Consider the following 12,648-nt stretch of genomic DNA (forward strand, 5'->3'; position numbering starts at 1 on the left):
ATAACAAACCCATAGGCTAATAGACACGTGTACAGAGGAAAGAATATTACAACAATTACATAACAGAATTGATAAAGGCAATGTAACAATAAAATCTTCCTTGGGATTGCTTCATTCAGTACCACTGTACTGAACGTTAGTGGCCTCCTTTTCCTCTGCATTTCCAATTTCTTTTACACCACCCCTCAAGCGAAATGGAGCTGGAACAACATTGAGTTTGCTTATAAGAAATTGAAAACGTGCTGGTGACAGTCACTTTGTTAAACAGTCTGCAGTTTGATCATGTGAAGGCACATATCTGATTTCTAGCTTCCTCTGTAGAACCTTGTCTCTTACAAAATGAATATCAAGCTCGATATGTTTCGTGCGAGTATGATATACAGGGTTAGAGGCAAGTGCACAAGCACTTATATTATCACACCATATTACAGGAGTAGCTGTAAGTTTGAACTTCATCTCACACAGTAAACCTTCCAGCCAAGTCAGTTCAGCAGCTAATTGAGCTAATGCTCTATACTCCAATTCTGTGCTCGAGCGTGCCACCACAGTTTGTTTCTTAGATGACCACGAAATTAAGGAATCCCCCAAGTATACACAGTACCCTGCAACTGATTTTCTGTCATCTGAGCAACATGCCCAATCGGCATCCAAGAACCCAACCAAATTGAGAGAATTACTTGGAGAAAAATGAAGGCCATGATGAATGGTTCCTTTTAGGTACCTGAGTACTCTCTTAGCTGCATTCCAATGTACAACCGTGGGACTTTTAAGAAACTGACTTAATTTATTTACTGCAAACGATATATCGGGTCTGGTGTGGCTTAGGTACTGCAGTGCTCCTATTATGCTCCTGTAGACAGTCGCCTGAACAAGTGGCTCTCCATCTGAGATTGACAATGGTTTTCCAGCTACCATTGGTGTTACACACGGTTTCACATATTCCATTTTTGCCTTTTGAAGCAGTTCTACAATATACTTACTCTGTGATAAATGAAAACCAGTTTCATCTCTAAACACTTCAATGCCTAGGAAGTAATGCAAGGGTCCTAGATCTTTTAGAGAGAATGTATTGTTGAGTTTGGTGATGAAACTGTGAACTTCAGCCTTATTATTTCCTGTGATAATAATATCATCCACGTATACAAGCACCATAATAACAAAATTAGATTCCTTGAGCATAAAAAATGAAGAATCAGCCTTAGAGTTTTCAAAATGCCACTGCTGAAGTGTAGTTCGAAGTTGATCATACCATGCTCTTGGTGCTTGTTTAAGGCCATAAATTGATCTTTGAAGTTTACACACATAGTGTTCTTTTCCAGGGACCTCAAAGCCTTGAGGTTGTGTCATATACACATCTTCATCTAGTGTCCCATTTAGGAATGCATTATTGATGTCCGTTTGCCTTACTTCCCAGTCATACGTAGCAGCCAAAGTGAGTACAACCCGAACTGTTGAAGCCTTTACTACTGGACTAAAAGTCTCACCAAAATCTATGCCTGGACGTTGGTGGAAACCTTTTGCCACAAGACGAGCCTTGAATCTTTGGAAGCTTCCATCCGGATTCCATTTCTGTTTGAACACCCATTTAGAACCAACAACATTATACTGAGGATGTGGAGGAACAATAACCCAGGTACGGTTTCTGTTCAAGGCAAATAACTCATCTGTCATAGCAGTTTTCCACCCCTCATGTTGAAGTGCATCAGCAACTGAGACTGGTTCATGATCTGAAAGTGAAAACCGTGACTGGCCAAGGAAGACTTTGGGCTTAAAAATGCCAGCTTTAGAGCGGGTGATCATAGGATGAGTGGCTGCTGGAATATCCGGAGCAACAGAAGGAGCAATAGGCGACATAGGCGCAGCTGCAAGATCAATGGGACAAGATGAAATGGGAGAACCAGCACTGGAAGAAGGCAGAGGAGTACTTACCCGAGACATTGGTGAAGAGCAGGGAGGCGGTGGTGCTGGAACCCGAGACGGAGGAATGGAGGGACCTGTATGAGGGACACAGACAGGAAGAGAGAGCCAAGAGTGAGGTGCATGTAAAATGAGTTCAGTTTCTGGTCTGTGAGTATTGGCAAAACCATGATGGAATGGAAAGTCTATCTCATTGAAAATAACATGTCGAGACAAATAAATTCTCCCATGAGGACTTAAGCATTTGTACCCTTTATGGACCTCACTATACCCAAGATTCACACATTTAATAGTGTGAAATTGAAACTTATGACTGTGATAGGGCCTTAAGCAAGGAAAACATGCTGAACCAAACACCTTTAGAAATGCATAATCAGGGACTTTAGAGAGCAAAACAGTATAAGGAGACTTGTTAGATAAAATGGGTGTTGGCAGCCTATTTATAAGGTACACAGCAGTGTGAAATGCTTCAGACCAATATTTTAGAGGCATGTTAGCTTGTGCAAGTAAAGTGAGACCCATTTCAACGATATGCCTATGTTTGCGCTCAGCCCTACCATTTTGTTCTGAGGTGTGAGGACAAGAATGATTAAATATAATGCCATGTTCAGTCACAAGCCGTGTAAAAGCCTGGTATTCCCCACCCCAATCAGTGCGAAGTTGTTTGATTTTGCGATCAAACTGATTCTCAACTAATGCTTTAAAATGAGTAAAAGCTGTAAGTGCATCAGATTTTTGTTTAAGTGGAAAAAGCCAAGTATAGCGGCTATAGTCATCAACAAAATGTATATAATATCTGAAATTAATGTGAGAGGCCACAGGAGCTGGACCCCAGAGATCTGTGTGGATCAAATCAAGCACATTGTTAGCTCTAGATGAAGAATTCTTAAAGGGTAAAGCATGAGATTTCCCAAGTTGACAAGCATCACAAAAAGAGTGTTTTTCATTGACTATGTGTTTTACATTAGACATTTTTAACACTTGATTTAAAACTGAAATGGAAGGATGACCTAAACAACGATGCCATGTATCTTTTAAGGAAACAGTAGAGGAACTATCGGGCTGGGAATGTGTTTGGACAGCAGTAAACGAGCTTGGTGGAAAGGGGCGAGAGGATGAAGAATTGAGCTGGTAAAGACCATCTTTAAGTGTTCCTTCCAGCACCACCGTCCCTGTTAGCAAGTCCTTCACACAACAAAAACCAGGAAAAAACTCAATCGATACTTGATTATCACGAGTCAATTTGGAAACACTGATAAGGTTCTTAGTAATAGTAGGAACATGAAGCAAGTCTTTCAAGAACAAGCTAGTAGCTGGAGAAATATCAATAGAAGCAGTACCAGTAGATTGAATAGTCAATTTCCTACCATCACCAACAATAATCTGGTCCTTACCACCATAGTCGGATTTGGTAGACAGCTTGTCCCCATCAGCAGTCAAATGATTGGTCGCCCCACTATCGGCATACCAGCTTTCATCAGTAAGAGTCTGTGGTGTGGCAAGAAGAGTTGTCATGTCTTGTTGTTTAGCTTTGAGTGAAGTATTGTCCAACGAAGGTGGCTGTCCCATGTACGACTCATTATACCGGTTGTAACAAACAGAGGCAGCATGCCCATATTTTCCACAGACCTGGCAAGTGGGTCGAGAGCCACGACCCGACCGCGCACCTCGACCTTGGTAACCGCGGCCCCGTGAGTGAGAAGGAGGAGTGCTAGAACCACGACCAGAGTTATAGGGAGTGCCCTGAGAACGAGGGAAGTTGGAGGAAAACGGTCGCTGGGCCAGATTTGCCGAGAGAGAGCCAGAGGAATTGAGGAGGGGACTAGAGGTGTTGACAGAATGCAAACGCTCCAGTTTACCATCAAAACTGAGAAGGGAACTTTGGAGTTCCTGCCATGTAAGAGAAGGGCGAGATTCAAGTAAGCAAACAATGGATAAGTATTCGATATCCAAACCTGAGAGGACATTTGCAGTGAGATGCTTTTCAGGATATGGTTCCCCTGCTAGGGCAAGAGAATCGGCTCAGATGCGCTTCTGTTTGAGATAATCTATCATGGATGTTGCCCCTTTGCGTGTAGTCTGTATTTTAGTCCGCAGGTCATCCATGTGGGCACGAGAGTGAGCTCCAAATAGCTCTTCGAGTGCAGTCCAGAGTTGGGCCGCAGTGGTGCAACCCATGACTTCTGAGGCAATGCCCTCAGTCATGGAACCATATAACCATCCCATAAGAAGTTGGTCGCAGACAATCCAGGATTCGTAATCAGGGTTGAGAACCTGTTCGGAGAAATCAACACCATCACCAGTGGGTTTCTCGACTGGAAGAAACTGAGGTGGGCAGGCACGGAGGCCGTGAAGATACCCATCGAGACGATGGCCACGGACGATCGTGGAAACCATCGTTTTCCACAGAGGAAAATTGTGTCGGTCGAGTTTGAGAGAGAATGGTTGACTCAGAGTAGTACCGAAGGGAGTCACCATGGAAGCGCCTGCAAGATGCAGCTGCACAGTCGATCCGCCAGGAGCATTGCTGACAGAACCAGGACCGGCCTTCGCCGGCTGGGTGGATGGAGTCTGACTTTCGCCGGTCGACATGGCCAACGGCCTGAAATGCTCTGATACCAAGTGAAGATATAGAGAAATGGACAGCAAAATGATTGAATCAGCTCAAACGTTATGAGCAGAGTATTTCTCATTATATAATAGAGCAATTACAAGAGGTTAATAACAAACCCATAGGCTAATAGACACGTGTACAGAGGAAAGAATATTACAACAATTACATAACAGAATTGATAAAGGCAATGTAACAATAAAATCTTCCTTGGGATTGCTTCATTCAGTACCACTGTACTGAACGTTAGTGGCCTCCTTTTCCTCTGCATTTCCAATTTCTTTTACAGGCTTAAACGATAGAAGCTTTCCAGTCAAGTCATACTGCACCAGAAAATTGGCCTGAGCCACATTACCAAAGATTAGAAGATCATACAGATCAGTGGGTGCAAACGCAAAGCATAAAACATCTTCTGTAACTCGAAGGAACGTGTTTATTACACTCTTCAACTCCACATCTCCTCCGTCCTCGAAATGAAAAGTGAACCCAAGAGCATCGATATCATCCGACTTGGTCTTGTAACACAGACTCGTATACCCATTTGGATCTTTACCAAACTCCAAATTCTTTATCGACTTTCTCATCATGGTTTCCAACGCTTTGTATAACTTGGTAGGTAAATACGTTAACAAGGTCCCAGAATCTATGATCATGTTTCCCTGAGCACCTTTCTTCGTCAACTCAAATTTCACATTCTCGATACTGACAGCTTCAAGTGCGAGGTAATAGTAGCTTTGAAAATCAATGTTTGTTAGTAAAGGAGTAGTCGATACTTGAGTACCTGGAACAAAACTTGAGCCACCAAAATATAGTTTGCTTGAAGATGATGGTGGTGGTGGTGGTGATGGTGATAATGATGCAGGCACCAAGCAGTAAGAAAATTTGCCATTTATGGAAGACCCCATTTGAGAAATGAGGGAGAGTTTTCCAGCTACGAGTCCAATGATTCCCGACTCGAGACCGCTGAAAGCTCCTCCGTTTTGGAATCCGAAGCCAAAAATGGTGCTGGGAAATGACAATACAGGATCATTATCATCAGGAGATGAAGCTGAGAAGGTGAGAGTTTCGAGGGCAAGGGTTCCACTTGTGTAAGAGGAGTCTCCATAGGAGTAGGTGTAACGGCAGGAGGAGTCTGCATTGCAGAAGGGCCCGTCATCATCCAAGTTCTTACACTGTTCGGATTTGCAGGAAAGAAGGTGGAAGGTTGAGGAAGAGTTGGGTTGAAAGAGAGGACCCTTTTGCTTGAAGCAATGGGGACAGGGCTGGCATTGAGTCCACATGAGATCGCTTCCGGTATCTGCAATGGCGAGAATTGGGAAAGGTGGTGTGCCGATGGAGATGTTAATGAGATACTCTCCTCCGCTGGGGAATAACTCAGATTGGGCACTGCTGCTGCTAGAAGTAGTAGTAGTGTTCTTCTTGTTGGTCAAGTAGTGGTGGAAGTGGTTGGCACTACGGTGGGTGGAGCGTTGCAGGGCCATGGCTATGCGTTGCCAAGGGGTTTGCGAAGAAGAGTACAATGGAGATTTTGGTGAGTCTCGATGGATCAACTCCACGCTAATGATAGCCCCATTATTAGAAGAAATTAATGAAACAGTAATTATGAAGAACACAAAACCATACTGTGTTTTAATCACTGCCATACTTTCCTTAGCAGGTTTCCACGGAATATATTTATTAATATAATATAGATATATATATATATATACACACACCAAAGGAGGGAGAGCTCAAAATAGGAGGGATATAAATAAAAGCTAAATAATTAATTAGTTCAAATATTTTTATCTTTATTTAAAAAAAAAAAATTGCTAGAAGAGATTTTTTTTCACAATATAATGATGGCGTATATTACATCAAATGCCTATCTATATTTGGATGCAGGATCATGATTTGGATTTTTTTTTTATCATTCTATATATATATAAAGTAATTAATTTTACAATGGACGGAAATATATCCACTATTTATAGTATAAAGTTATAAGGTGTGAATTAAATATGGAGATATTCTTCTTTTTAATTATATGTAACGGAAGATTCTTTTTTTCTTTTATTTAACACCCTCCTTTCTTTAATTAATTTAAAAATATGAAGTAAAACTCTCTAAGAAGATAAAAAAATAATCTCTTATTTCTATGTATGCATGTGGACAATTTGATTTTAGTTAGCAATAAATTTAGAGATTATTAGAATTAATTTATAAGTTATCAAGTCATGAGAACAGAGAATTGAGATGCCCAAAATTTTAAACTTACTATCAGATGTATACATATATGCTTAGCATATATGATCTCATCATTTTGTATAATTGTATATATATATAAACATATTATCAAAATTAACCCTTAAAAAAATACACATATCATTAACACGATAAAAGTGTATATATTTTTGTGATTATATATATATATATGTAGTTACTTAAACTAACACACAAATTAATGATGTAATATATTTATTTGGTTTGGAATTCATATACCACCTTTGGTTTTAGGTCGTTTATATACCACCAAATGGTCCATTATCTGAGCTACATTATTGTAGAGAGATAGATGTCCTCTTCCATGACAACCCGGAGAATAACATGTTATATATAAAGAACAACTACAATATCTTTATGGGGGAAAAAACACGCACACATCACCATATCAAAATCAATTTCAATAAATGGTATTATTTTGATATTACAACAAAATTTATTTCCCTATCGATCCACAAAGATCAATGTCTGTTTCAATAAAAATATTATGACTGCAATACGCCATAAGTAAAATTTAGTGAGACTACTTTTAGTCTTTGTAATATAATAACATTTTAACTACTACGTTATATTTTAACATTTTGAAAAGGAAAAAGTTCAATTATTATTTGTTAAAAGGCCAAAAAATTTGACATATATTTTACTTCTGTTTGAAATAGCATTGGGTAGTGCTTCCATATTGGAGATGAACTTAATTATATCCTCAAATATCCTTAAACTAGATACAATTAATATACACATATACCATTTGACATAATATCAATTTTTAAATCACCCGTATATGTATGTAATATATGTATTGTTGTATTTTTTTAATCAATTTATTATTTGTTTGTGTGTGAGCATGTTTTTTTTTCATTTATTATTATTATTGTTATTATTATTATTATTATTATGATTTATATATTTTTGGACTCTGGATTCTGTTTTGACAAATTACTTTTTAGACCTTACGCTTTGTAAAATAGTTAAAATAGAACCTTAAACCTGATTTTGGTCAATGTTTTCTCAACTAAAATCACAAATAATTTACCAAACTAACAATCATTTTTTCTACATCAAAATTGAGTTTAGGGTTCTATTTTAACTATTTTACAAAACATAAAATTCAAAAAATAATTTGTCAAAACACAGCATCCAAACATGTAATGGGACAAAAAAAAAAAAAAATATATATATATATATAAAAAACCATATTATTATTTTATATGATGGCCACTTTTTGTAGTCATACCATCAATCAAAATTAAGACTTCGAGAGCATGGTTCACAATCCTAAATAAATGGTTGAACAACAGGCCTTATCAGCTTGATGGGAGAGAATAGAACCATCGATAGCCTATGTGTGCGTATATATGTGAATGCGTGGATCAAGTGAATAATGTATATTTAACAAACGCTACATACTGATAATGAAATCTCATTTATTAAAAAAAAAGAGCAAAAATTGAAATACAAAGGGATAATGATGATGAAAAAAAAAGTAGTATTATTAATTTATTACACACAGGAGAGAAATAATACACCAACATCAATTCAGTAATTTAAAAAAACAAAAAAGAAAACCCATAAATCTCCATAATAATAGTACGTACGTAATACTACAAGTGTAGGCTATAATATACGAAGCTAATTAATAGTGCAGTCCGTTGGCTTAAACGACACAGTTTTCTCCACACGATCATAACCCACCAAGAAATTCATCTGTGCCAAATTCCCATATATTGATAAGTCTTGTGTACCCACAATAGAAAAGCACACCACTTCCTCACTCACTCGCACAAATGTGTTGAGCTTACTCAGCTTCACGTCGGCACCTTTGAAATGCACGGTGATACTAGGCACAACAAAACTTGCGTCACTTGTGCTCTCGTAGCAAAAGTTCAACGTACCGCTCGGATCATCCACACGCTTCTGATCTTTCAGTTCACTGGCCACCGCAGCTTCCAAATCCGAGTAAAAATCCTCAGGCACCAACGTCAGTGTCGTCCCTGAGTCGATTATTATGTTGCCTTCTGACACTGCTGCTGGGGTAGATCGTCTGAAATTGATAAACTTGTTCTTGTTCTTTCCGTTGAGGCTTCCTACGCTCATTCCCTCAAGAGTCAGGTAGTAGAAAGTATCATAATCCCCTCTAACAATCGGTGTAGACACCACTCCTCTACCAGAAACCACTGCATTCCCTCCGAAGTTGAGTGTGCTTGAGTTCTTGGACTGGCCAGTTCCGCCGGAGACAAAGGGGACCAAGCAGTAGGAGAACTTGCCTCCAATGGAAGATGTCAACTGGGAAACGAGGGAACCCGCTCCACCGCCGAGTCCGACGATGCCGGAGCCGTTCTCGTCGAAAGTACCGTCGCTGTTGTGGCTGCAGCCAATGAGGAAGTTTGGGAAGGTAACGGGCCTTCCGGAGGTGGAAGAGAGGGTTAGGACGTCGGTGGCGATGTTGCCGTTGGAGAAAGATTGGTCGCCGTAAGAGACGGCGTAGTGGCAAGAGTTGTCGGCGGAGCAAGAGGTTTTAGCTCCGGAGGCAGAGTTACATAGAGAGGAAGAGCAGGAAGCGTCTCTATAGGTTTTGGAAGAGTTGGGTTTGAAGAGAGGAGCGACTTGTTTGTAGCAGCGCTTGCATGGGCTGCACTGAGTCCAGGTGAGGTCGCTGCCAGTGTCAGCAATGGCTAGGATCTTAAACGGCGGCGTTCCGAGGGAGATGGACATCAGATACTCACCACCGTTGGTGTACACGGTGGATTCGACTGATGAGTTTGGCTTAGTAGCTAATAATGCTAATCGAGAGGAATAGAGTGTGGCGGCGCGGCTGATGGAGCGGCGGAAAGCGTTGGCCAAGCGCTCTGAATGAGTCTGTGAGGGGTCGTAGAGAGGGGACTCGACGGAGTCACGGTGGATGATCTCTACACTGAAACCATTTGAAGAATGTGAATAAGAATGAGATGATAGTGATAATAACACTGATAATACAATCAAAATATAAGAAATAATAGATTCCATGTTTCTCTACCAAAAAAATATAGTGGTACTAATTTCTTATGTTTTGATTTGATCAACTCTGGTATGTATTGGCAAGTATATATAAGAGAAATTGGCTAATTGGTAAACTATTATTTTATTAAATTTTAATTATCATTGACTGCCAAATTTTTATTTGGAATTAATCTGTGTATATCATAATTAGGATACGTAATAGCTGTATTTTATATTATAATTAGGCAGTCAATTACTGCTAGATCATTGCTACCATATGTTTATATATATATATATATAAACAAAGTAATATATTATATATTGTGGAAATGGATTCTAAATTTTAAGATTTCATGCTCAGGTATACATGGAATATGTATATATTTACCATAAATAACATATATCAATTCAAACTATATGTAACCTCGCCAAATTAAGTACAAAATATATCAAATTAAGATTTTTTTTTTCAAAGACTTTATTAGATTTTTATCTCTCCTCTATTTTTTGCATTTATTGATTATATACAGCTCACTGATACATAGGATTATAACTATAAAATCAGCAAATTTGTGAATTTATCTCTTTAATTATTGTCAGTTTTGTGGAGATAATTTTTCCGAATTAATCTTTAAAAAAATGATAGAAAAGGAAATTCTATATTCTGTATATCTCTTGTAATATGGAGAAAATTTTATGAAAATTTACTTTAAAATGTGTATATAGAAAGATACCATAAGAGATCAAACAATAGTATTTATAATTTTTTTTATGCATACATATATTACATCTTTTCTGTTTCAATACAGAAATTAGTCATTGACTCCAAAAAAAAAAATGGAAATTAGTCAAAAAGGAAAAAAGGAAAAAAAAAACTCTCCGTGCATTTACATTTCTCCCCATTTTTTTAGAAAAATAAATAAATTATACAAAATAAAAATACGTACGGTACATATTTGTTTTTTCCAAGCAATATATATTTATTGTACGTAACATATGTTTACGAGGGCAAGGTCCCTGTAATAAACGCACAAGTACACGCCAACATACCTAAAATAAAAGTTTTTTTTTTCATTTTTATATTTTTTTATTATTTGTGTTAAAATATTATAGTGACAATTCTTGGACTAAAATATTTTATTTATCTTATAATTTTTTTGAGAAGAATTAATTAAACTTTTCTCTATGTAATTAGTGAGCATTGGAGCAGTACTTAGAGCACTCTCAATAGAAAAAGTAAAATGTCTAATTCTTTATAATATAGAGAAAAAATTGTTAAATAGTCTTTCAATAGATGATGTAAAATTATATTTTTTTTACCTAAATAAACATTATTTCTCTATATATAGTGAAACACTATTCATCAAGCTATAAATATTTTTTTTATTTTTTATAAATTTTTGTATATATATGAGTGTGATACTATTATATTTAATTATTTTATTTCTTAAAATGAATAAAATATTTTTAAAAAATATAATATTTAAATGATGTAGAGAAAAAATAGAGAAGCTTGGTATAATGTAAAAGTTTGAAATAAATTATAAAAAAATATGTTTTGGTGGTATATTTTGTAATACACTTTCTCTATAATATTTAGTTAAAACTCACAAAAACATATTCCATCAACTCCTTTATACATATATTTACATAACATTTACATATCATTTATATAATATTTTAATATTATTATTTTTCTTTATAAGTTTTCTCTCTCCCGTTTAGTATATATTGTTAGAAATTTAAATAAAGAGAATGGAGAAAATTAACAAACATAATAATATATTATTAATTGAAGAACAGGAAAAATAAATACAAAATAATAAATTATAAAACTGATAAGTGAAAAGAAAGTCGAGGCACGTAAAACACGCTTTCCTTAAAGCAGATTTGCCCCCTCTACCTGATTGGTGTTAGAGGATACGTGAGCAATCACTTCCCAGGATACAACGACTAACGAGTAGAGGAATACACCACTTTCACTACTCCAGCAAACTCGGATTAATACCTTCACTCTATCACCTTAAGACTTACGAAAAAACAAAGAAGAAGAAGACAAGAGAGCTTTTAGTGAGTGACTCTATTTTTTTGGTGTGTATAGAATGAAAGGTGAAGCCTCCTTTTATAGGCTTCATATGGGGTGGAATACCAAGTGTGAACACAAGGGAATTAATGCCAAAAATCCCACAAAATTAGTGATATTGATCAATCACAATCTTTACCATAATTTCTGATATCGATCAGAATATTCACCATTTTTACGGTGATTATATCCTTGAGCAAATCTGCATTTATTAGCAGCTATCAATGGACCACATTTAAGGCATCAATTTTCCATTCACACATTAGCCTAAATTGGCTATTTATTATATATAAAATATAATTTTTCCAACATATATATTTATTATTTCTTTTTTTTCAATTATTTTATTTTACTTTAATTAATAAAATATGTTTAAAGATATAATATTTAAATGATGTATAGAAATATATAGAGAAGTTGATGTATGGTATATTGTAAAACTTAGAGGTAGAATAGAAAAATGTGTGTTTTGGGGAGGTATTTTAAAAGATGGAGTAGAGCATACATTGGGAGTGCTCTTATAGATCTCTAATAGAGTGTCAAATTGGTAATGTAATAATAGAGTGTTAAATTGGTGATATAATGCTAAAATATAGCATATTCTAAGAAAAGTTGCTCCAATATTATGCCAAAAGTTGATAAAAGTTTTGTCAAATTTAGCAAATATAGTATAATGTATATTTGGAGCGATATTAATTAATTAATTTTTTATATACTATTTTATTATTAATTTTAGTATAGCATTAAATGTAACTGTGCATTAGAGCACAATTATAAAAGTTGTCATATATATCAATTA

General features: G+C 36.4%; 2 protein-coding genes across 2 annotated transcripts; both read right to left on the minus strand.

The window, feature by feature from the left end:
• Window positions 1-4,749: 4,749 nt before the first annotated feature.
• On the minus strand, window positions 4,750-6,171 carry LOC133805700 (aspartic proteinase CDR1-like). Its single transcript, XM_062243863.1, has one exon. The coding sequence runs from the start codon at window positions 6,169-6,171 to the stop codon at window positions 4,750-4,752; it is 1,422 nt and encodes a 473-aa protein (XP_062099847.1).
• Window positions 6,172-8,117: 1,946 nt separating this feature from the next.
• On the minus strand, window positions 8,118-9,793 carry LOC133805701 (aspartic proteinase CDR1-like). The gene has a single exon (XM_062243864.1). The coding sequence runs from the start codon at window positions 9,791-9,793 to the stop codon at window positions 8,420-8,422; it is 1,374 nt and encodes a 457-aa protein (XP_062099848.1). The 3' UTR covers window positions 8,118-8,419.
• Window positions 9,794-12,648: the final 2,855 nt, after the last annotated feature.

The sequence above is a fragment of the Humulus lupulus genome, chromosome X (assembly GCF_963169125.1).
Source record: "Humulus lupulus chromosome X, drHumLupu1.1, whole genome shotgun sequence".
Taxonomy (NCBI): Eukaryota; Viridiplantae; Streptophyta; class Magnoliopsida; order Rosales; family Cannabaceae; genus Humulus; species Humulus lupulus.

What these genes read in the sequence shown, in the direction of transcription:
- LOC133805701 (XM_062243864.1), bottom strand. Translation starts at nt 9,793, where the DNA reads ATGGAATCTATTATTTCTTATATTTTGATTGTATTATCAGTGTTATTA.
- LOC133805700 (XM_062243863.1), bottom strand. Translation starts at nt 6,171, where the DNA reads ATGGCAGTGATTAAAACACAGTATGGTTTTGTGTTCTTCATAATTACT.